We start from the raw sequence: 25439 nt of genomic DNA, 5'->3' as shown, positions 1-25439 counted from the left end.
ACGATGTTGTCTACCATAAAGTCACAAAGCCTGGGATTGAAGTAGGAACCCCCACATCAGAGTTGAGTGCTTTACCATTGAGCTATCATGGTCAATGAACACATCATTTTACATTCCTCTTATAATGGCTTTCTGACAGCACATAAGAGGTCTTCACCTTAAGAGATAGCAGCATAAAAATCTTTTACATACCAACGTAGGAGGCACATTACTTTTGTAACCTCCTGCAAGGTGAAGTGGATACCATATAATAAACTAAACCTATAACTCTCAAAAAGCCATAATTTATTACATTCCGAGACAAGGCATCGTGCAATGAGGCAAATGTTAAATTTAGCTATGAGTCGATACACTTCTCGATAATAATTAGTCTCTAAACGTTGAAGGTTAGTTTGTATATTTTCCCATTTCAAATGGTATTTATTTAGGATAAATTCAATTTCAGGACGTTAATTGATATTTCAAATATGGGCTCATTCAGGGGAGAAAAATACTCTAGTATATATTGTTCATTTACAGTATAATTCTGTTTTGTTGTCGTTTGCATTTTAAAGGTTATTGCACTAACTACATATGTTCCTTTCTGTGTAAGAAAGGTATCTTGTTCGTGTTTTAGATTCATTCGCCATTTTTTTTCATTATCCATCATTTTCATCAACTTTTACGTTAGGGTTACTATATTGCAGAAGAATTATTTATTACAAAGTTCAGTGATATGGGTGACGGATTTAAGTCTGTATTTCAAGATATAGAACATTAGTTAAGTTATATTAGGTAGGTATGTAAATTAAACATTCATTAACGTGACATAGAAAAGAAAAACAGATATGATTGATTAACGATACAGCACGACTTAACTAGTGAACATTGAAGATTATGCTAATGACAAAAGTTAAACTTTAAATGTGTTGAGCAATGATAAATTGAGAAATTTCCCAGCGGTGCAATTCTCTGATTTTGCTTAACAAGAATTACTACGCAATATACTACATTAACCACCTGTGTATTGACATTAATTATCTGAAATCATCACTGCTGTTCAGTAACTACGTCATATTCTTATACAGGGTCTATCAAAGAGTCCAGGGCCATAGGCCAACTCGTTATGCGTAAAGATACGAAAAATGGAAAAAGAGGAAAGTTCATGGTAGTACGTGATTGTTTTTAGATCTAAAATGGTGATATTTTTTAATCTCTCTAACCGTTTATGATCCACACTGGTAAGGTACCCTATGTTAAATGAAAACGCGGCGTTTCCAATTCAAGCAGACACATAAAGGCATACAAAAATGACATGGGAAGGGTGCATATTTTCAACGAACTTAAAAAGTTCCTTACTGAATTCTCTATGTCTGTATATGTGTGTCTCTCTTATTGGCGATTTCTTTCAATTTTGAGGCCTCCATTCGATAGAGCATCAAAAATATCTGAGAAAGTGATAGAATTTTTCGCGTCATCTTACTGTTCTCGAGATATGGGCCAAAAAAAGTTCCGATTTTGGGAGATTTAAGGAGCCATATCTCGGAAACCGTAAGTCATAGAAAAATGATATTTTGCGAATTTTTCAATTTTCAGCCCTCCATTTTGAGTATGCGTCTTCGTAAAACAACATATCGTAGAATGTTTTAACAGGTTTGCTCCTTCGTATTAACTAAACACTTTCTCATCACTTCCCAATTACACGGTTCCAGAAGTCTTGTGGCTTGTTGATGTGCGTCCTTGCGAATTCGAAGCATCTGTTAGTTTGACCTGCAAAGCAGAACAAATAACATGAGTACAGTTACATGTCTCTGCATTACATTCCAGACCTAAAGTTGATTTCAGGCTTGTTGCAGCAGCGAATGGGTTTACTGCTTCGAATCGTTCAATTAAATATCTTCCTGTTTTAATATCCAGGCTCATGGCTCGAGCAGCTTCCCATATGCAAATATTCCTCCTCTAGTTATGGAGACAAATAGCCAACCATCTTTTATATATATTCTCAACTGGTTATATGATGGAACCTAGAACACCTTAAATCTGTTCCCAACAATGCTGTATTGTTGATATGGTGAGGGTCCAAGCGAAAAGCCCGTTGAACTAGCAACATTGCTTGCTTTTTTATTTAACGTAGGGTACCTTATCAGTGTGGATCTCACGCGGTTGGAGTGATTGGTTGATGTTAGATTTACATCAAAGTTGCACCACCCGAGCGTGACTTAATGTCAAGTGGCATTATCATGGGCAAGGGTGAACAAAACGAGCCCTGCGGAGTTTGTAATTCCCTTCGCTCGCTGACGCTCACTCAGCTATGTTTCGTAAAGTACGGGAAATCACTTCTATTTATTAACAAAGTTGTGTGGGCAAAGTATATTAATTACCACGTGGCATTACGTCACGATTGGATGATGCAACTTTGATGTAAATTTAACAACACCCGGAGATTTTGATTGAGGAAATTCTATAATTTTAAACTGGAAAACCATGTTCTCTTTTTTTTTTAAGTTTTTCACATCTTTATTCGTAACGGACCGTTTGTCCTCGATTTTTTTTCTACACCTGGTATATCAAATTGATTTAAATCTGGAATTATTTTCTGTGCTCTTTGAAATAAAGTGGAATTTATTTTGTGATTTCACATATTTCTTCTTCAAATGTAGGGGAAGTACGGGGACTCAATGGGAGAGTGTTTACCTCTGGTGCGTGGAATCCCTGGATAGATCCCTGTGATCCCGAAGTTTCTGGTGGACAACATCGTGTCTGTGAGTTTTCTCTGGGTACTCTCGTTTCCTCCCGCATTTCGTTCCATCAATTCTTCCATCATCATTCATTTAATCGTAGGACGTTAAAGAGTCCATTTCAAAGATTTCCTCAAGTCTGGTAAGTAGATACCCCTTGCTTTATGATCAGAATGAATTTCCAGTATATGTAAATTTAACATTTCTTAAATTAAGTTATGTTATCAAGTGTTAAATTATATGTAACAAAATTTCGTTTTCATGAAGTCAAGAGCACTAAATAGACTTGAAGAAAATATCATTTAAACCAAACCATTATACAATGTTTTTCCGGGAAATAGTAGGACTGTTTTCCCCGGCTAAAACGTGGTAAAGGAGGGAATGTTACTGCGCTGGTTGGGTGGGGGTGGGAGGTCTTAGCTACCAGTGTGCCAGTCGCCAGTCGTCTCCAAGTCTTCAAGGAGTGTATATCGACTTTAAGGTGAACCCCCTTCAAGATGCCTTGTCATCTCCATAATGAGTCGTTTGTTAGAGTAATGTTACCGGAGAGTTTGTACTGCCTTGTCAGACTGTGAATGCTGCAATCTTATTGGCAGTACTTGATACACATAGAAAACGCGTCCGTCCAGCAATCATTGGATCATGGAATCTTCATCACGACAATGCGCCGAGACACACCACCATCCTTGCTGTCATGGACTTCTTGACCAAACATGGCATTACACAGCTTCCCCAGCCACCCTACAGTCTAGATGTCGCTCCTGAAGACTTCTTCCTCTCCCTCTGACCGAAAAGGGCCATGAAAGGATGGCACCATGGATCGGACCAGGCCATTCAACAAGGGAACTGAAGAGCACTTCAGTTTTTGCATTCCAAGGAGACTTCAGGAGAAGGGACCTGTTCCCAAACATGTGGGACCCCAATTCTTGGGTTTCTGGCCACGGAATCTATTTCTAACATCACCACTGTGCTCAGGAAACGCGGTTCTTTCCAACGCCACAACTTGCATTTCCAACAACATGCCTAAAACGGTTTCCTTACTGTAGGAGGATTTTTATGAAATATTCTCCATGTTCTTATCCAAGAGTAACAAAGACATTACAAAGCTGTGGAATTAACAGGGCATTAGATTGGGACAATTTCTTTTTATCGTGTATATATATATATATATATATATATATATATATATATATATATATATATATATATATATATATATATATATATATATATATATATATATATATATATATATATGTATGTATAAAGTACACGGGAAGTAGTGGACTCCAATGGAAACGCACCACTCTTTTCATACAAATCTTTAGTTTTTAAGTTGTGATTTTTAAATTTATTTTATTTTATTTTTTTTACTTGTTTCCAAAACTCGGGTAGAAGGAGGTCTCCATTGCTGATACAATCATAGTTTTTTAAAGTTCGAGTCGATAAAGAGGAAGGGGGATAGCAAGATGGGGTTTCTAATTCGTGACAAGGGCCCATTTGTGAATATTGCGGGGTGTTTTCATTGGGAAACAATCCAGGGTAGATTAAATGATAGATTTACAAACAACAAAAAAATAATATTTGATGCTTCTTGTCTTGATCCTCGCCGATTTACTGATTCACTAAATGAGGGTGTTCCAGAAGGTGCTTTGCAGGAGATAACTGAAAATATCTAGTTGAGCTTGAAAATTTGAAATTTGAATTGTTGAATTTTGCTAAAATTTAAAAAAAAACTCCGGAAAACTGCCAGAGTACTGTGATAAAGCAAATAATGAAGACTGTACTGACATACAGTCCGACGTAGATGTTGCAGAATGCGACACTTTTATTAAGTGTAGTGCCTCGGAGGGCGAAAGTGAACCTGATGAATCCATTTCCTCTTTTCCAGAATTCCAGTCTTATAAAATGTGCAAAGAAAATCAACCGTGTAAGCAGTGTCACTTGTGTTACTACAGTTTGCTACTGAGGTATAACATGCATGTTTAAAGCTTCCAAACACTGTTTACTGTATACAAATATTTGATAACTCTTTCATTTACTCAAGTATCGTGTGAGCGAGCATTCAGTTATGTTAAACTAACTAACACTCGTACGCGTTCGTCTTTGTCAAATCATATTCTGGAATCATTTATGCTTATAGCCATTGAAAGAAAAGTTCTGCAAAAGATCTCATATGATGAAATTATCGATGAAATTGGGAAATCTTCTTCTGACTTTAAAAAAGTGCTGTTGTAAAAGTTCGTTTGATAAATGAACTTCATTACTCAAGTATTTTGTAAGAATTGTAAAACGCATTAAAAATATGACTGACAAATACGTTATCGCCTCTATGTACTCAATAAGTGTGCGAATTTTTTACATCAAAGGTTCGTGCTCTTCGTTGCGTTTTTCTTCCTTGATTTTAAGAGGGTGAGTCCTAACTGCCGTTAAGTAGAAAAACATATTTTTGGCTGCAATGCTAATATATGGTAGTAATGTTCCAATTTAGTTAGTGTTTAAGAAGTCAACAAGAAATTATTGATCAAACTCAGCGTACTTTATCAAAAATGTTTTAAAACCGTTTCTCTAAACTTTCTGTGTTTTCAAAATGTTACTTTCTTATTTGTCACCTCCATAATTGGGTAGTCACTCAGTGTTTTTCATTATATATCATGGAAACAAATTTACAAGGATAGACTATTATTTTACGCGATAAAATTAAGTCTATTATAATTTATTCACTCATTTGCGTGTATCATTCATGAAAATTAAATTCCTCATAATTTTGAAGATGGAATCGTATCATATTCAGATTTCTTTCAATATAAACCATCGCTGCTTTGAAGGCACATGTACGATTCATTACAAAGATTTTCAGACTGTAAAAAATGAAAGCGGAATAATACTTGGCTATAGATACGCATACACAGGGGCGGGGGTTTAGCCATCCAAGTCTCCAGCTTATAGTCCATTTCTAAAAGGGCAGTCCTGACTCCAGACCAACTCCGTATTCATCAAGGGCCTTAAGCATCATTCTCCGAGTGGGCCCTTGTACTCCCAGTCCGCCTCTGGGGAAAAAAACTCTGTATAAGTCTCGTTCATTCCAAGAAAACAGTAAAATGATTTTCCACCTAACTTTTGACACAAAATATTACACGCAACTTAAACTTTACCTAGTCACAACTGGGGACAAACAAATTTATATAAAAATGCTAAAAAATAATATATAAGATAAACACTGGAATTATCCTAGAGGTCAAACAGCTTTTCTTTACAAAATAAAGAGTTACCTTGACTTTGAGATTCCCACATTTAAAATATAAAACAACATTTAATTACTTAAAACTACAAAAGGAACTTATTATTCTCGGTATGATGAGTCAAAATTTTAAAGTAGTTGATTACATAACAGAACACTTATTCTGAAGTTACATACAAGGTAATATCTTCATATAACGCTACTCTTTATAAAATTCATTATCAAGGCTTTTCAAGTTATTTATTATTTAATTGTCAGTAATGTAATATCCACTTAAATTCCGTTTTACGAGGATTTCAATGAAAAAAGAACGTTTAGATCAATAAAAACTTACTTAAAATATATGTTAAATAAAATATTACAGTTATATCACCCAATAATCGTTACAACAATTACATATTTAACAATCTTTTGAAGGTTATTTCTTCTCAATGTATGCTATGATTCTCCATTAAAGTGTTTGTTTTCACATAATTACCTACTGTATCATCCCCATCTGTATTTCAATTACAACTTTCTTTTTCTCCTTATTCCTTTATCTTCTATCGCATATTTTGTTATACGAGGGTTGGAACTTAAATAGTGGCAACACTGCTGTGGAGACACTATGCAATGAAATGTACTAGTGGCGCTGATAGCGCACGTTGTTGACATACCTACGTAACCTCCGAAAAAATAGACTCGCCCGTCGCACGTCACCGGCAGGCGCACAAGAGAGGGAAGCACATTCACTTGTGAGCGAGCGGTCCAACGTAAAGGTGTCACTATGTTTTCGAAACAGAAACAACGGAGTTGGATCAAGATTGAATGTACCAGAGGTCGTACAACACGACAGTGTCATCAAGGGCTTCAAGAGGCGTCTGGGCATTGACGGTCTGCCCTGGAGGAACGTAATGCGTTAGGATAACATCATCACAGTCAATCACCATAACTTTCACCACACTGAGGCTCTGACGCACTTTCGACTTTCGCGGCGACCCATAATGACGCCATTCGTTGGATTGGCGTTTGAGTGTTGGCTCGTAAGATCTGGCCCATGTCTCATCCAGTATTACGATACGGCGTAAGAAAGCCTCGCCTTCTCGCTCATAGCGCTCAAAATGCGTCTGAGCAGCGTCGTAATCCATTTCTGCATTTCCGTCAACTCATGCGGAACCCATCGTGACGCTAGGACGACCTGCCCGATGCATGTCTGCCACAGTTTGTCAACCTTCGTTGAAGGCTTTCACCCACCGTGCTACAGTTCTGTACGGTAATGCCGATTCCCCACACGCCTCTTGAAGCCCTTGATGACACTGTCGTGCTGTACGACCTCTGGCACATTCAATCTTGATATCCAACTCCGTTGTTCCTGTTTCGAAAACATAGTGACACCTTTACGTTAGACCGCTCGCTCACAAGTGACTGTGCTTCCCTCGCTTGTGCGCCTGGCGGTGACGTGGGACGGGCGATTCAATTTGCTCGGAAGTTAGGTAGGTATGTCAACAACGTGCGCTATCAGCGCCACTAGTACATTTCATTGCATAGTGTCTCCACAGCAGTGTTGCCACTATTAAGTTCCAACCCTCGTATTTTATATAAGGCCGCGGTGGATGAATGGTAGAGTACTTACCTTGGCAGCGTGGGGTCCCTGGCTAAATCCAATCTCTCACCAAGTGGGTTTTGGTTTGGACAAAGATTTTGTGCGTGGGTTTCTCGTGATTTCTCGGTTTCCTCCCATTTTCAGCATTTAACTACTGCCATTCATCTCATCGTCTTCGTTAGTCTTCGTGCATAATAGTAAGGACCCTAAGTAATAATAATAATAATAATAATAATAATAATAATAATAATAATAATAATAATAATAATAATAATAATAATAATCATCATCATCATCATCATCATCATCATCATCATAAAATTCTTCCCAAAATAGGTTCCTAACCATTATTTTAGGAACCTAATCATTAGGTTCCTAACCATTAAAGAAGGAATTTCTCCTTCGTCTCGGTTTCCATTATTTTATTTACTCTTTACTTTTGCTAAAATTTTCTCTCTGCCTTTTACAATGCTTTTATTAGCTTGAATTCCTCTTTGGTAGAACTAAATGTTACAATTTAAATTTCACACATTTCCATACTTAACTAGAACTTTGAAATTTTCTATAGATAGCTAAACGCATTGTCAAAACTTATTTTCACATAATTTTCATTTGAGTTTATCGTTGTTATTGTAAGATCAATAAAAATTAATTTATTGGGTTATAACATTATCGAGCGCCTGCAACCTTAATCTGGAAGGAAGTTTGGTTGTTTGCAAACAATTCAGTTGGGTTTATATCACTAACTTTTAATCTTTTCTTTCAGTTTCCTAATAAGAGCAAACAGATTATTGTGCTCGGTCGGGTCTGCTCGGGTCGGGTTGTTGAGTCAGGCTACTTGAGTCGGGTCAATCGGATCAGCTCGGGTCGGGTTGTCGGGTCAGTTCACTTTGGTCAACTGAGTTTAGGTTGAGCTTAAACTCGGCTGGAGTCGAAAGCTGCTGTTTTTCACTAGTTGCCTAATTAAAAATAGCAATTTTCAATTGATTTTATAGAAACCATAAATCTATTTTGAACACTTGCAGCTAGTGTTTTTATGGTAAATGCTTATTTTTGTACTTGTGTGTACTTTAATTTTTAAATGTCGAAGATTGATTTTACCAATCGACTGTCATATTAATATCTACGCCAATATGGAGTCTGGATTTAGAACAAAACTAGAAGTTGTTTAAGCAAGGCCAAAAGAAAGATTGGATATGGACGACCAAGCCCAAACAGGGCCGCGGTGACTCAGTGGCAGAGAATTCATCTCTGGTGCATGGTGTCCATGGTTCGATCCCAGCTTGTGCTAAGTGGGCTTTGTGGTGGAGAAACGCCGTGTAGTGGGTTTTCTCGGGGTTCTCCTGTTTCTCCCACTTTCTTCATTCCACCATTTCATTCATTTCTCATGGTCACCATATCCCTTAGCCTCGGTGCAGAATCGAGGGACCTTAAACTGAATATTTCATTTTATTTCACCAAGCCCAAGAACATCGATACAAGAACAAGATAAAGATTGGATATGCAAGACGAAGTGCATAGTAATCTTGCTCTTGGTCTTGTTTTGGTGATCACCAAGTAGCGATGAGCGTATTTTCTTGCTTTCCGTATAGTATGAAAGACCATAATCAAAGTCACACTTGGTCTTCATTTGTACCGATGAGGCGAACATTCTTGGCTCTTGTATAGCATGAATGACCACCAAGACTACGAAATGCAGGACCAAGACTTGACTGTGCAAGACAAAGAATAAGACGCAGTATTGATGACCAAGACCCAGGGAGCGAATTGTTTGAATTTCATTTGTTGGGCTGAAAGTGATGAAATAAAATTAATACTTTATAATTAATTGTCATACTGTATTTTTAAATTTTAAATTACAAAATTCATATTATGTGTCTTCTTACTTGCAACTATATATACTGTAAAATACGTTTTAATTACCGAGAAAGAAAAATCAAAGTGGCGCGGGTTCTGGAATCATAGGAACCTAGTTTAGAATGAAAGTTGAAGGGTTGGAAAAATCACAGGTGTTCTCCCGTTTCCTCAACCCTTATTATTGTACAGTAGTTAAAGATTTCCTTTTGTCTCCGCCAAGAGACTCTTGCTACTGCCTTCCGAGAATACCCCCTGTTGTCCGAGCAGGTGAGAATGCTGGCTTTGAAGAAAAATTTCGTCACATAGAACTAAAACAAGGAAAAAAAATAATTTCTCCCACGTCGGACATTGGTATCAGTTATAAAAAGAAATAACCAAACCTCAAAAGTGCCAAATATTCATTAAGATGCATATACAAATCCCCCGCTTGATCTAGCTAGTGGTTAACGTGTAAGACTTCGGTACACGTGGTTCGGGTTTAATTCCCAATGGGAGTGCATTTTGGCGTTCACCCAGTGTCGTGACCATAGTGCTCTCAAACGGGTCGGGTCAGGTTGTCGGGTCAGGTCAATCGGGTTGGATCACGGGTCGGGTCAGTCAATTCGGGTCACGGGTTGGGTCGGGTCGGTCTTCAACCCGACCGACCCGACCCGTTGAGAGCACCAGTTTGTAGGAAGTCAAAATAACACGAAAGTAATGTTAAATGGGTAAAGTGTGTATAATTTATGAATTATATCTTGTACAAAAAACGAAAGTCGTCTGTTATTTCTTTTCTGCCTATAGCACTGCTGTTAAGACATCAGTGAGGTAAATAGTTGACTAATTTGTATAGAGTTTGGCACTGATGTTGAAAGTACGATCTGTAGGAGTTATGAGCTCTGTGGGTGTGAGTTTCCGGCGAACCTTAGTAATTGGCACCCACACTTTGTCATTCGTACATAGTTTAAAAGAAGTTCTTGGGCCATGAGGATGAAAAAGTAATAAAAAAGATCGTTATTTTCCTGACTGATGTCTTCAATTCCTTAATCCACTATTTCTGTCATAAATACAGGCTACAGTATCATTAGGTGCAAATGACAACATGCTATGTTCTGGAAGTACTGAACAGAGTTGGCGAGGGTCAATGAAAACTTGACCCACGACCCACTGACCCACCACCCACCGTGACCCACGACACACTGACCCACTACCCACCGTGACCCACTCTGACCCCACGACCCACCACCCACCGTGAGCCACTGTGACCCACCATGACCCACCACCCACCATGAACCACTCTGACCCACCGTGACCCACCACCCACCATGAACGAATCTCATCCACTGTGACTTATTCTGACTCACCAAAATCTATCGTCACAACTCTGAACCGATTCACGGCCTCTTCTGTACTGACTAAAGAGTTTACACTTGTAATAAAACAAGACTGTGAAATTGTCACTAATCGGAGTTTGAATTTCTAGTCTATCGCTCAAGCAACACTCTATTACAATAACGATGGATCTTACCTTTACGATATAATATGGTAAAGTGTTTGTCAGTGAGGAAATTCAAAAAGTCCGAGGTGGGGGAAAATTAGTGTGTGCCTAAAATATACTTGTACTAAGAGAGTATTCTTGCAAGTGCTAATTTCTGAACGCATTTCAAAAGAAACTTCTATTCGCAGGAAAATACCTCAGCACAATATGAAAATTGTTATGGTTTCTCAGTTCAGAGTATTTTTCTCACAAAAGATTTCAAAAATCGTTTTTCATAGTGTATAAAGGTGCTCGGGTACCCTATGTGAGAGTATCTCCATAAAGTATGCTCATAATTGTAATTTGTGTAATCACTAAAACACCACGTTAAATTTAAGTTACAAATATGCATAATTACAATGATTATAAATATTTATTCAAAGTAGTTTACCTAAAGCAAAGAAGAGACTTACTAAAAATTAAGTACAAATTTGAATAACACAAATAAGCCATTAGTAATACAAGTATACATTTTCCATAACTCGTAATTTTCCACCTTAAAACAAATCTGAAATCGGGTTTATTTCCTGTTGGCCTCCAGAACATTTTCGTGGTAAATCATCCGCGGCGGAATGATGCCCATCCTTCAGCCAAGAAATAACTAGCTCGTCTACTTTGAGCTTGTCTAGCGGTGGGCCATTAACATTGATGAATAAGTGAGACGATGTTTGAGCACTTAGTCTTCATCTCTAAATTCATAAGGGGAAATCCTCGTTCGCATTCTGTCGTGGAAATTGATAATACTTCTACCCGATTTCTGCAACTCCTCATCGACAATCTGCTTGTTAGACTTAAGTCTGATAACGATTTTTCTTGGTCAGTTTTGAAATACTCAGCAAGAAGTATCATCTCTCTATCACCATACATCTTTTCCATGTCAGTTGACAATGTCGACGGAGAACAGAAACTTCATGTACCACGCCTTCGATAGGGAATCTTGTGAATAAATTATCAATTAAAGCCTGATAAACTGATGATTTCTTATTTGTTTATAAATTTAATTTTTGTAATTACACATGAAGGTAATACCAATTACCCCGTCTAGAAAGCGAAAGGGAACGAGGTTCCTGGAAAGTGTTCAGAGGTGAATGAGAATTTCCCTCGTTCTTCCCCTTTTGTTACCACACTGATGTTTGCCATGTGCCAAATGACGAGGAATTTCAATTAAATTATCATAGTATAATTATTTCCTTGTTGAATTATCGATACTTTTCAGTGGAAAAAGGGATGAAATTTGAAAGTTTCATAGCAAGGTAAGTAGACCAACGTAAAGGGAAAAAGAGTGCAAAATTTTCCATATAATTATGCGTACAATCCAAACTTAAAATTTCCGTGTAAGTAAGCTTACAGTACAAATTTTATGTCTATTTTCTCATAACTTTATGGGTTGATTGTCCTGTGCTGTAAGAGCTCCATATAATAAATATAAACTTCAGCAATTATTATAATAGAAAGCAATGAATTTATCAAGCCAAGCACTGTATTTTTTTCTTGCTGATTCTTTTTTTAAATAACATCGATCGTTTTCGATCATTTTTACAAACCAACTCTCTACCAATTTTCCATATATAGAAAGTGGGTCCACCCCCCCCCCTCCCATAAAGAAGAATTTTTAGAAATGCAGGGATACATTCTGTTTATTTTCAATAAAGAGTTAATACACTGAATTTCAGCTCCGTAAGTTTAACGGCGTGCGAGATACTATTTTTTTTCTTTTCGCATAAATTCGGATTCTCATTACCTCCTTAGGATATTATGCATTATAATGAAAACAATATAACATCCCAGTTTGGACTAAGGCCTAACTACATATACCAAAAGTAATTTCATTTGACTTTGCAATTTGACCGTGATGATCAGGCACACATAGTTACATTCATTTTTTATACAATAATTTATATATTACAGTGATTCAAAAATGTATTTTTTCCAGTAGTTAGCTCTTCTAAAGACTCACAGGTCTCGAAAGCCAGGTAGTAGTAAAAATCCTATTGCTATTATTACAATTACAAATATCAATATCCAAAAGTGCCTGAAGTTCATTCTTTCACTTGGTTAGATATGCTCACCTCAGGTAAGTAGACAGAAACAAATGGAAAAGGAAGGGAAATGAAGGTCTTGAAAGTGAAACAAAGACAAATTTACCAGTCTTCAGAAGATACTGTCTACAATGCAGTGAGCAGAGTTCGTCGGTAAATCATACTGAGTCGGTGGGTCGCAGTGGGTCATGGTAGGTGATGGGTCGCAGTGGGTCAGGGTGGGTGGTGGGTCACAGTGGGTGATGGTGGGTGGTGGGTCACATTGGGTGATGGTGGGTGGTGGGTCACAGTGGGTCACGGTGGGTGGTGGGTCACAGTGGGTCACGGTGGGTGGTGGGTCACAGTGGGTCACATGCTGTTGACCCTCGCCCCACTGACCCACTCAGAAAAATTGACCCACTTGACCCACTGACCCACTCCATCTCTGGTACTGAAGTATTACAATCAGTAAATTTATCTGATTGTGATTATTCATAACGTCTGATTTGTGTTTTCGTCAGAGATACAAATCTATGATATAATCTGGTATTAATAATTCTTTTACAACTAGCAAATCTTGAATTTCTTGCTGTTTGATTGAACTTTTTCTGATGAAACATAGATAAATTGTATGCCTGAGATACTATATCAACACAAAACCCGCACATCTGTCCAGTTTTTAAAATCATGAATTTCACATCACTGCAACAACTTATAACTCAGAAACTACTCAAATCTCAGTGATGCAATTTTACTCACTTGTTACCGCACAACTGTCGTGTATTTTGGGCAAATTTGGGATTTTTCACTTCTGTCCTCCCTGAGATATTTAATGGCGGAAATACGCGATTTTCGAAAATTCGCAAAGTTTAAAAATTTCCAAAAAATCAAGTATAAGGTTCTCAGATCTGAAACTTGTTTGGGACATTATTTACTATATAATCTCTGTGTAGACAAAAAATTAAAGGTGAGTCTCATTTATTTCATTTCAAAATGTACATTCCAAAATGGCCATTTCTAGGTTTCCAACCTCAATATTCACAGCTTCTTTTTTCGATGTTCTAAAGTACGTCTCAATGTGCACAGAACACAGAATGTTGTTCATTCCATTATATTTCATATAGTTTTGGACTGAACTCATTTCTATGTATTTCTGAGAATATAGATGACAGTAATTAACAATTACTTATCTATATTTCGGATGCAGAATAACATAGGTTCAGTACTATATAGATGCATTGAACTTATTTTCCCCAAAACGTTGGACCTCTCCCAACAGAAATTTCTGGATTGGCGCCTGCCCCTGGTCATCTCATGAAATATTGGACCACTTCGACTTTTCATGAAATGTCGGACAAAGATTTATCAACTTTTTTCTCTATAGTGTGTCTCCATTACTTGAGAGACCTAGCATGTTTCATATCAAGCCGAAAGTAAGGTCATGAACGACCTGGAAGATTACAGAATAGTGATAATAATAATAATAATAATAAAATTTACCAAAGAACAAGTGCAAACACCGGGTGACCTTGAGACAACCATCTTCCTCTAATTTGCACGTGGAGCCATCTGTTTTCCTCCTCGAGTACGTACTAATAAAAACCCTTTCTGTGAAGAACAAGAAATTGCGGGGAAGATACAAATCGTGTGTGTCAAAACTAACAATTTCCCAGTGCACGGGAAACGAATAAATTATAAATGTTAAAAAGAAAATTAAAAAGTCTTGAATAACTGAGATTTTTTTCCCTCTTGTACTTTGCAGCCCACATGAAAGTATTGTTGAGTCTAGGATTGGTATATTGCAACTAATTAACAAGCCAATAGAAACAATCTCTCTTTTTTATATAATTATACAGGAAAGTTACTCTTGCTATAAAGAGTTGTGTTGCACCGAGTTTCAAGGTAGTTTGTGTTTGTTTACCGGTTGCAGACAATACATTCATAAACGCTTTCAACCTTATAAACGTATTAATTGTAATACACATTACAAATATTACTTTCTTAAAATACAGATCAGGAGATCTAAACACATACATTCTTAAGATGTTTTCAACAACACATATACTTATATTAAGCACGGCTTTGTTATGTGTAGTGCCTATGGGTAATGGAAAATTATGTGAGTATACTTTTGAAATATTTCTAAAATAAATTAGTCAACAAGATTCAATTTTAGTCTATAAAAAGAAATTAATATAATATTGATTCTAACTTCCTACGACTACTATATATTGTATATGTACCTAGGTATGTATGTACTGTATATATACAGTATATTAATGAAACATCATCAAAATTTAGAGTCTTGATTCTGTCCACTGTTGGTTGGTTTTTGTGGGAAGTCGCATCGGCAAAACTTAAATTTGTATCGCAGGATGGCACAGGGGCTCAGTGGAAGCCGGTGGGTGTAGCCGAGAGCTCTGAGGCATTAAGCTGATGATCGTGAAGTGAAACCCACTCGGCGCTCGTGTACCTCTTTACTAGCAAGGGTGGAATTAGTGATAGGTAAATTCCCGGGAAGATATTTTTCGGGAATATTCCCGGGAAGATTCCCAAAATGGGAATTTATCCGGGAATTTATGTTCAATCAGAAAGAAAATTGCATTCTATTACTATATTATGATTTCAAAGTTGAATTAATTTTTATATCACAGCATATTATTACTGTTGTCCACAGAGGAATCTTTAAAATGTATATTCTGAACAGTACCATGTTACTTTATTAACACTTTATTATATTTAGAAAGTACGCATAAATATATATTTATTTACAATATGTTCTATCAATTAAATATGTGTGAAAAATTATGTAGTAAATTATATAGGAACAGTTTAAATTTATATGTAAGTGGATTTGCTCAACTTGACTCTATTGCTGATATTATAAACACATTTATTTTATAAATGTTATAAACTAATTACATTGGGTAAATGCTAGAAGATACATGTCTCACCAATTTATCAACATTTGCGCATACATATTTACGTTCACAAAATTTGCAAGATACTTACTTACCTTTATATTTTAGCACGTAACATTGCCATACACGACCTTTCATTCTACCTATTTCTCGAAATTCCATACGTTAATGCACACGTAAAACAAGTCCGAGTACTTCTTCAGAAATTCGAGTCAGAGAGATGAGACAGACCGACGTCTATTACTAATGGTGGTTCAGGGTTTATTAATAGTACTTCATCTCTATTTCTACATAATTCTAAATTACTTTATAAAATGGTTCCTTTTCATCATTTGTAAATTAGTACTTTGCTAATTTTGGCTGTTCTTTAGCATTGGGGCCAGCTTTTGCACCTACTTTTTTTTTTTTACGATATTCTATTCCGATGCGTTTGTTTTATGGTTTCATACGTTAAATTACGTTATCAGCATTAAATTCAGACAGCGTTGCAGAGCGAGCGTTAGCGAATGAAGATGGATTAGAGCCCCGCATGGCACGTTGTTTTCTATCTTCGTTACCAACAATTCACTTTCTTTTCTCACATAAATCACTTCCACTTACCTTTCCGAATGACCTAAAAAAAAATGTGTTCGATACTTTCTTGACTACTTGAACACCACTATCAACTCATTTCTTCCGTAAATCATCCTACTTTTTGCTAGTTTTGGCCCCCAAATTCTAAACAATTACCTTACTTTTTAGTGCAAATGAAAATGGAGCAAAAAATTATATTATTAGTTATATAAAGTACAGTCAAAGAAATTTAATTTTTTTTAACCTCCAAATTCTTTAAAACCTAGAATTAAATCATAATATATTAAAATAAAGTAATTAGTCATATTGTTCTTATAATTTGGAAGATAAAGTAAAGAAATGGAAATAAATTCCTTCCCGGGAATTTATAGGCCAGGGAAAAAACCCGGGAATATTCCAATTTTTTTAAATTCCTTCCCACCGGGAATATTCCCACTGCCCATCACTAGGTGGAATTTGAACTGTCCTCGATGTTTCTGTATTCGTGTCCCTGTAGAATATTATATTCTGAAAAGTAGTAGAAATAGAAAATAGGCCAGGAAGTTTTTTTTTTTTTTAAAAAAAAAAAGAAAGGAAAAGTGGAGAACGCTTACCTCTGGTGCTTTGGGTCTCTGGTTCGATCCCGTGCCAAGTAAGTTTCTGGTGGACAATATCGTGTTCGTGAGTTTTCCCAGGGTACTCCCGTTTCCTCCCACATTCTCACTTTACTAATTCTTCTATCATCATTCACTTGCTTTAATCATCATTTTCCTTAGCCTGAAGGATATAAGCGTGGGACGTTAAACTGAAAGATTTCAATGTTTTTTTAAAACTTAACTAATATTCTTATTCTAATAAACAAAAAAATAGAACATTCATTAGCTTTATTCCCTTAGCTTGAAGGAATAAAAGTTTAACTTCTGTGACTTCACAGAAATGCAGAGCTCTCAGATATTCCAGTTTAGCCGGGACAGTCTTCATTTATATTATTTGCCTCTCCAGAAATTGTTCGGGACTAGTAATGTTACGTTTTCCCTCTATAAGAAAATAACTTCTGATATATATATATATAGTCATCGACATTGAACTGATAGTAATATTGTATTCTTTGTCACACATTTTTAGTGATCTATATAAAAGTTTGTTTGTGGACGTTTATACCTAGGTATGTTTGTGGTCAATCCTTTCCTCGGTGAGTTCTCGGGAACCATAGGCTCTAGAAAGATGCCGTTTTCACTGATCGATTGCAATTTTTGTGTAGATTGTGCAGTTCTAATTTAAAAACCATGCTCGCTATTTCTTTATTACATTTTTAGTAGTACACTGGAAGTGTTGAAATTAGAAAAAAAAAACTAAAGCATCATATCCTATGCATTATACATTTCAACACCACATAACTGTATGCGGGGTTGCATACTTCTGAGGCGTTTTTTCATGTTCAAATGATAATGAGAAACGAAGGATAACCATTTCTGCACTCTAAGTTGAATCTTTATTGTTTGGAGTGTTTTGCCCAATGATCAAAATATATAACTGACATTATAATTAATTGTGTGTGTAATATATTTGCTTATTACAGACTGCATGCAAGAATAAAGAAAACACTGATCATACATGAATTAAAAACTCCAGCCGGAAGTACGCTCAAATCTTGCACAAGGTGTGAGATATTGAAAAAGTAATCGAAAAAAAATTTCCCTTCATGGTATCTGTTGTCAGTTTTTATCAAGACATCTTTCAGTAGTGTCTGTAAAGGGACATGTATAGTGTGTGGAACAACAAGGAGATTCATGCTCATACAGATTCATTCATTCCTGTATGTGAATGATACGCTTTGTAGAGAGTGCAGGTTCAGCTAGTATGTACATATATTAAAAAGAACCAGAAGCTCTAAGCTCTAGAAACCAGAAGCTCTAGATAGAGCCATTTTCATTGGTCAATTCCAAATTTTGTGTAGATTTCCCAGTTTTCATTCCTTTTCTTTTAAGTTGCCGTAATTTTTGTATTCAAAGATTCAAGAGTTGTTTTGAGCCCATAAGATTAATATTATTGTTACGGCTTTGCCAAAGGAAACAAATAATGAGAAGGAAAATTAAGTTGTTTTTTTAATCTTTTTTTTTTTAATTTCAAAGATCGTTTTCTTCCGTTTAAAAGCGCCTTTTTTTTTTTTTTTTTTTTTTTGCAATTCTTGGTTTTAGGTCATTTACAGAAATGGTTGATTCTGCTTCTGATACCAAAAATATGTAAATTTCTCGAAAATATACTGTTCAACACAAAAAGTCGACGTGGGGTAGGTCACTTAATCTCGGTCATGGTGGAATTTTTATCTGTTTGTATCAGAGAAAACATATTAACACGTAAGTTTTTTGCTAGAATATTGAACTTTCTTACAGGAAACCAAGTCATCCATCTGTCTTGTTTGTTTTCTGCCTTTTTCTAAGATTTAAGCGAAGTTTATTAAAGAAAGAATATATAATAACTTACATTCATATACTGGACGTCCAATTGTATAAAATTCATTCAACAACCTGTGGAAATCCTTAACTACTGTAAGAACAACAAAAGAAAAAAAAATACATTAGTAGGCTACAATAAAATAACAATAAAAAAGAAAGAGTGAAAAGAAATGAAGCGATAATACCCAACGGAAATTGGAAATGAAATGAAATCTTTCATTTTTACATTCCACGATTGTGTCGTCTAGGCTAAAGAAGACTGTGATGATGAGAAATGAAAGCAATGGTAAAATGAATAATTTGGGAGGAAACGGAAGATCTCCGAGAAAACCAACGCAGAAGGTGTTTGTCCACCACAAAGTTCACTTGGCGAGAGCTAGGATCGAACCAGGGACCCCAAACACCAGTGATGAAGGTTCCACCACTAAGCCATCGCGTCCCTCATCGGAAATTAGATATTAAAATTTCGTGCATTTTATATTTGTTGATAAATATTTAGGGAAAAATAGGTACTCTCCAAATTTCCCACACTTCTTGTTTTTATTATTTTACAAAGAAACTTAGGTACCTTAAAATTTAGGAATTAATTGCATCGATTTTCAAGCGAGCATCAAAAGTGGGAAGGTCAATGATACCAGTGTCACTTTATCCACAAAACAAAAATTTTAACAAAAGAGACACTGACCAAAGCTTAAAACCCACTTTATTTTAAATTATAATTTGTAACTGTTTCGGATATCTAGCATATCCTTCTTCAGACACTATCGAAAATAAATGAAAATACCTTATTTCTGATATCCGAAACAGTTACAAATTATAATTTAAAATAAAGTGGATTTTAAGCTTTGGTCAGTGTCTCTTTTGTTAAAATAATCAATCCAAAGCCATGAATAGTCTTACTAAAAACAACAATGTTTATAATTTTTTTTTTCACAATGTTAGAATTGAAAATTTTTGTATTTATAGCAATTCATTCCTTTCGTAAATTCTTCCGTTCTCCACTTGTGTCTATAAAGGGATATGTGAAGATATAGTTAGGAAGTGGGAAGGAGATTCACGCATATATTAGAATGATGCGCTGTGTAGTCAGCGCAAATTCAGCAAATATTTAATTAATTATGATAATTCAGCATGAACCATATGCAAGGTTGTCCTTTTTTTGTGCGTGGAAAAATATGAAAGCCCTACTGAAGAGCCGCTCCAATGCTGTCCATAAGATGCGATCCATAAGAAGCTTGCATATCTATGAATCGAAGTTGTAACATTGAACCATTGTATCTGCACATTACGATAGAAACTGTTTCGCATTGTCTCACAAGTTTTAGTTCATACTAGAGATGCAAAAAAGCCGGCTTTTTTGAATCGATGGTTTTTTTCACATAAAAAGCCGGCTTTTTTGAAAAAAAAACGAGAATTTTGGAAATTTTGGCTTTTTTCAACTTCATGATTTTTCTATCTAAATAGCTTTCTTATAGTATATTCTATAGTTAGATAAGAATTCCATGACCTGAATGTGATATTTCGCTCTGAAATTCACCATCAAGATGGATGGAGCATATGTTTTACGAATTAAAGCTAACATGAAGAATGTAGTATTTGAGGATAATTTTAGAGGCTATTTAACTTTATTTTAACTTTTGAGTTATCGGCATCTTTTTTCTTCTCTAGTTTGTCATCCGTGTTTCATTTCTAAGAGCTTTTAGTACTTTAGCTTCCAGCGCAAAAGTTAAACTTGCCCGTTTTTCTATTTATCCGTCAAAGCGTACGTTCTTCAATATATCCGTCAAACCGTACTTCCACATTTCTGTTATACTGTAGCTGTGAAGTGATTTAGCAATAATTTTCCGGACACAACCTTGAATACCAATTTATACAAATAATCAGTAGCGGATTTAGAAAAGTACTTTAGGAGGGGTTTTTCTGATTGTGTCGTTTCCTAAAAAGTCCTAATTTTATTTGGGAAGTGCTTGAAGTTTATGAGTACAGGCATAACTGATATTTCGTTTGATTTATATGTTTAGCAATAATCTTCCGGATACAACTTTAAAAATCATTTTATACTGAGAATCAGTGGCGGATTTAGAAAAGTATTTTGGGAAGGGTTTCTTACTAATGTTTAGTTCTTTTTAAACATTCGTAATTTTTATTTGATGGGAGCTTAAAGTTTATGAGTAAAGGCATAAATAATAGATATTTCGTTTGTTGCAGACATTTCGTAACTTTGGGGAACGGGCTTCAGTCCGAAAGACCGCCCCCCTAACTTTCGCAAAACCGTCACTGCTGGTAATTAGTAAAAATAACGATTTAAGAACAATAAAAAAGGAAGTCGCCCAACTCACAGTACACGCACTATTTCTACATTCACAGATGGAATGAAGAAAAGCTTTGTCAGAATGGTCGAATGCTGGTTGAATCCCGGACTTCCCGATAGAAGCGCAAAAGCTAATCACTCAGTTATGTTTGTTGTGCAGTTGTATTTAGCTTAACATAAATATATTCCGTTATCCTTTCTTTTTTTTGGGGGGGAGGGGGAGTTCCGTAATGATCTGTTGAATCCCTCTTGTTAAAAATTCAGAAAACTTGAAGATTGGGTAAACTGTGATGGTGGTTCTATAAAACTTAACTGTAGAATTTCAAGAATATACAGAACCAAAAGCTCTAGATGTGCAGCCTTTAAGTGTATCATATAAATCTAAGTATTTCTTTTATGTTTTATTTTAATTTTATTTTGTTTCAAAAAGAGGGTATGGAATATTTTGAAGTAAAAATACTACATACTATTTTGCTAGTTATTTGTGTATTCTTTAAAAAGAAGTGTTTACTTTTAGGGTTGGCTGGTTTACACCAACTTTTTTTTAATAACGGGTTTAAACCACAAAAATAAAAAGAATGAAAAGTGCGAATCCTGTGAACTTCATGTTGACGTTTCCAGATATCAAACCACCTGCAATAGTTTTATTTCCCTTTCACCTTTTAATCAAGGTGTCCCATGTTCAATTCTCGGTCGAACCACAAACCTTCTTTCATGCGTAACCCAAGTAACGGTTCGGATGTCAGTTTAAGCGAAAGTCTTCTTCTTGATAACCTCGGTATTTCGTAAGGATGTTAAGTCTAAATATACGAAACAAACCAAATTGTATATTTCTGCATGCCTAAATGCGTGTTGTTTTATAAAGAAGCCAAGATTGCTTAAATATGTTGATAGAAATTGGAAAAATTTATCGATTGCCTACGTAGCTTCCAACATTAGCTTGGATTGGACTTTCAATGATATCTACGTACTAAATTTGTAATTTAATACCTCAGTTTTAGCGTACTGATTATGGTACGTTGACCTTTAAATTTTACATGCAAAGCAATAACAGGATTTTCCCGTTATTGTCTTACATTTCAAGTAATGACGGGATTTTCCCAATGGCTAGGGCGGGAGATTCTCAAATTAAGAAATTTATTGACCGCAGTTCTTTAAGCTTATGGGAGTTCTTCCGGCATAACCCCGCTGTTGCATAATAACATCTAAGCGAAACAAACTTATTTCTGTGAATATGTAATATAAATACATAAAGCAAAAAATCTAAATCAAAAAAGCCTGGTTTAAACCAAAAAAGCCTGGTTTAAACATCCCCCAAAAAACGAGTTTTTGGCATTTTCAAAAACAACCACGGTTCTTGCCAACTCTGCTTACTTTTGTATATAGGAGGTTAAAAAATTCTTATTATATACATTGGTTAATCCTGTGGAATTCATAATGTAAATATGTTGAAGAAAAATTGTTTGAAATATTTTTTCGAAATTCATAGTTTATTTTCGATGTTTTATATTATTATCAGCATCAACCACTAATTAAATGATTTTTTGTGTTATAGAGAAGCGATACAAAGTCTGTTTTATCAATTTAAAGCAGTATTTTGAAAAAAAGCCCAAAATTTCCCAAGCAAAAAAGCAAAGCAGAAAAAACCGAGTTTTTTTTTCCAAAAAAGCCGGTTTTTTTCCGAGCCCTTGCATCTCTAGTTCATACCATGACTGAAGTGTTTCAATTGCGTCTAATACAGATATGACTAGCAAGGAATGGGAATTGATTTGTGATATTTTTGTCTTATGTTTCCTGTATACGGGTATTCCATCTGTGTATAACTGACTAACTCTATGGGACATGGATCCCGAACGTCCACAAAAGCTCTTCATTAACTTCTATCCTTAACCAACTGGACCCAGTTTCTACTTTGTATTCCTTTTCTTCGAGATCCATCTTAATATTGTTCTTCCATCTGCGCCTAGCTCTTCCTAATAGTCGTTTCCGATTGGATTTCGAGTTAAAATTTTGAAAGCGTTCCTACTTTCCTCCATCTTAGCTACATGACTTGCCCAAATGAGCTTTCTAGATTTGATGTTGCTCACAATGTTTGGTAAACGGTATAAATTATGCAGTTCCTCGTTATGAAGTTTCCTCCATTCCTCATTCCAGTTCCTCTTGGTCTAAATATTTGTCCTTGTTTATATATATTTGTCGCACTAAAATGTGTAATTTTTAATACATTTTGATCATCTATGGCAGTGTCCCATACATTCGGTTTCAAGGCACCCCTAGTTCTAAATATTTTTTTAAAAAATGAATTGCTTTTGATTTTAGTGTCCCTTCCACCAGCGAGGCTATATGAGACATGGACCTACAGTTTAACGTGGGATTTGAACCATAGGAGCTCTCACGGGAAATCGAAACCAGGCCTACCAAGTCAAATGCGCGGAAGCTAAACGCTTAGCCAGAAGGAAATTTTCCGTTATTTTTTCAATGATTCTTCATGTCAGAACCTCAGATATATGAGTATATTTTAAGTTCTTGTGCAATTTATAAAAAAAAAGCGTGCAGTGAGTATATTTTAATAAGATGAACTTAAGACTGGCAATGCTTTTTAGTACTATAAAGAAATTGTTGATTTTTCGAAAACTACGCATGAAAATATGTCTCTCTCTTTTCAGTTCAATGTTATTTATTGATTTCGACAACATAAAAGTTTTGAAGTTAATCTTAATTTTATGCTTATACCTCATTAGCCATAGTGAATACTGTTATCTTGCTAGCGTCATAATGAAAACCTTTATTAGTTTATATTTCAGAATCAGTTTCGTACCGTACAGCAATAATTTTTAAATGTACAAAAAAAAAAGTTTATATTTTCCCGGAAACTATGCATGATAATTTACATTTACTCAGCTGATTCTTTTTAGTTCAATGAGTTTTATCGAATTATTTATGTGTCTTTTTCTGGACATTCTTGTTTTGGTTAATCGCTAATAATATTGTAGGTCGATCTGCCCAAAGGTCTCTTTTCCACAGGTATTTCATATCCACTACACAAGGTATTCAGACACGACAGCATCCATAAATACTAGGCTATACCCAGGTGTTCGGAAATAAGATCAACTAACTCACTTTGGGAAACAAAACCTGATAAAAAAAAGAATAAAAAAGAAACATATATACAGACCGAAGTGGGTGCGCATGTGCGTAATTTCAGAATTATAGCCACTGACGACATTAAATTTAATTTCTTATAGGTAGGGGGGGGGGGTGCAATTGGAAGGCAAGTTGGTTAAAATAATATGTGCTATGATACTGATTTATTGAATCCAATGTGGAATATTTTGATATTTTAGGAGTCTTGGCGTAGTTGGGAACGCTTCACTTCCTTGCTTCTCTTTTCGTCATTACTCGTTATAGCCCACCGAAAATTGGTTAGGATAATAAAGTAAAGAGTCATAACCCGAGAACCAAATGGCTGATCAGGATCAGGTAAAAAGAAAAATAATGATCAGGGACAGGTACCAAAAAGATGGTTACTTTTAACCGTCGATTCCATTAACATACCACACAATGTGAAAATGAAATGAAATTAAACCTGTCAGTTTAGCGTCCCACGTTTATGTTCCTCAGAGAAAGGGAGACGACGTTTAAAACAAGTGATTAATGATGGAAGAATCGGTGGTATGAGAAAGTGGGAGGAAACTGGCGTACCCCGAGAAAACCCACGGACTCGATGTTGTACACCACAAACTTACTTGGCCGGGGATTGGTCTAGGGTCCTCCACGCACCAGAATTAAGCGCTTTACCACTTAGCCACCGTGCCTCTTATACCAGACAATGCATGAAATATGCAACGGTGGTGATGATATGATTAGCCTCAAAGCATACGAGAAAATTCATGAGGTCAACTACAATACCAACGAAAAATAATAAACCAGGAACTATAAACTGGTACATATTCCATATCCACTAGCATATTAGTGTAGTCTACAGCTCACAAATAATAACTATTTCTTTTACTCGACCTTCATCCAACATTTTGTTCTTGAATTATGGACTTTTTATTATTGTTCCGCCCAGTTTTCGCTGAGCAATAACCCTAAGATTATGAGTTTGTTCACTCAAACTTGTCTATAATATATTTTTCATGTTTTCGCGTAAGGAACCTTTTCACAAAGTATATTGGTTTTGTTTCGAAACTCCATGTATACTCCATGTATATACACACATCGTATCTATCTATGCATTTTCTTATTCCCGGCGCGTCAAGTGAAGA

The 25439-nt window shown here is 35.8% G+C and overlaps 1 protein-coding gene across 1 annotated transcript in view; it reads left to right on the top strand.

The window, feature by feature from the left end:
• The first annotated feature begins 14937 nt into the window (after positions 1–14937).
• The window catches only part of LOC145692542 (protein takeout-like), a 32194-nt gene continuing 21692 nt past the window's right edge, over positions 14938–25439 (top strand). Inside the window, exon 1 of the mRNA XM_081767851.1 lies at positions 14938–15050. Within this exon, the coding sequence (XP_081623977.1) occupies positions 14975–15050 (76 nt within the window). The 5' untranslated portion in view covers positions 14938–14974. The remainder of the gene's footprint in view (positions 15051–25439) is intronic.

This window comes from Thermobia domestica, chromosome 8, assembly GCF_964235325.1.
Source record: "Thermobia domestica chromosome 8, izTheDome1.hap1.1, whole genome shotgun sequence".
Taxonomy (NCBI): domain Eukaryota; kingdom Metazoa; phylum Arthropoda; class Insecta; order Zygentoma; family Lepismatidae; genus Thermobia; species Thermobia domestica.
The sequence above is the reverse complement of the archived record's forward strand: the minus strand, read 5'-3'. Positions and strand labels throughout refer to the sequence as shown.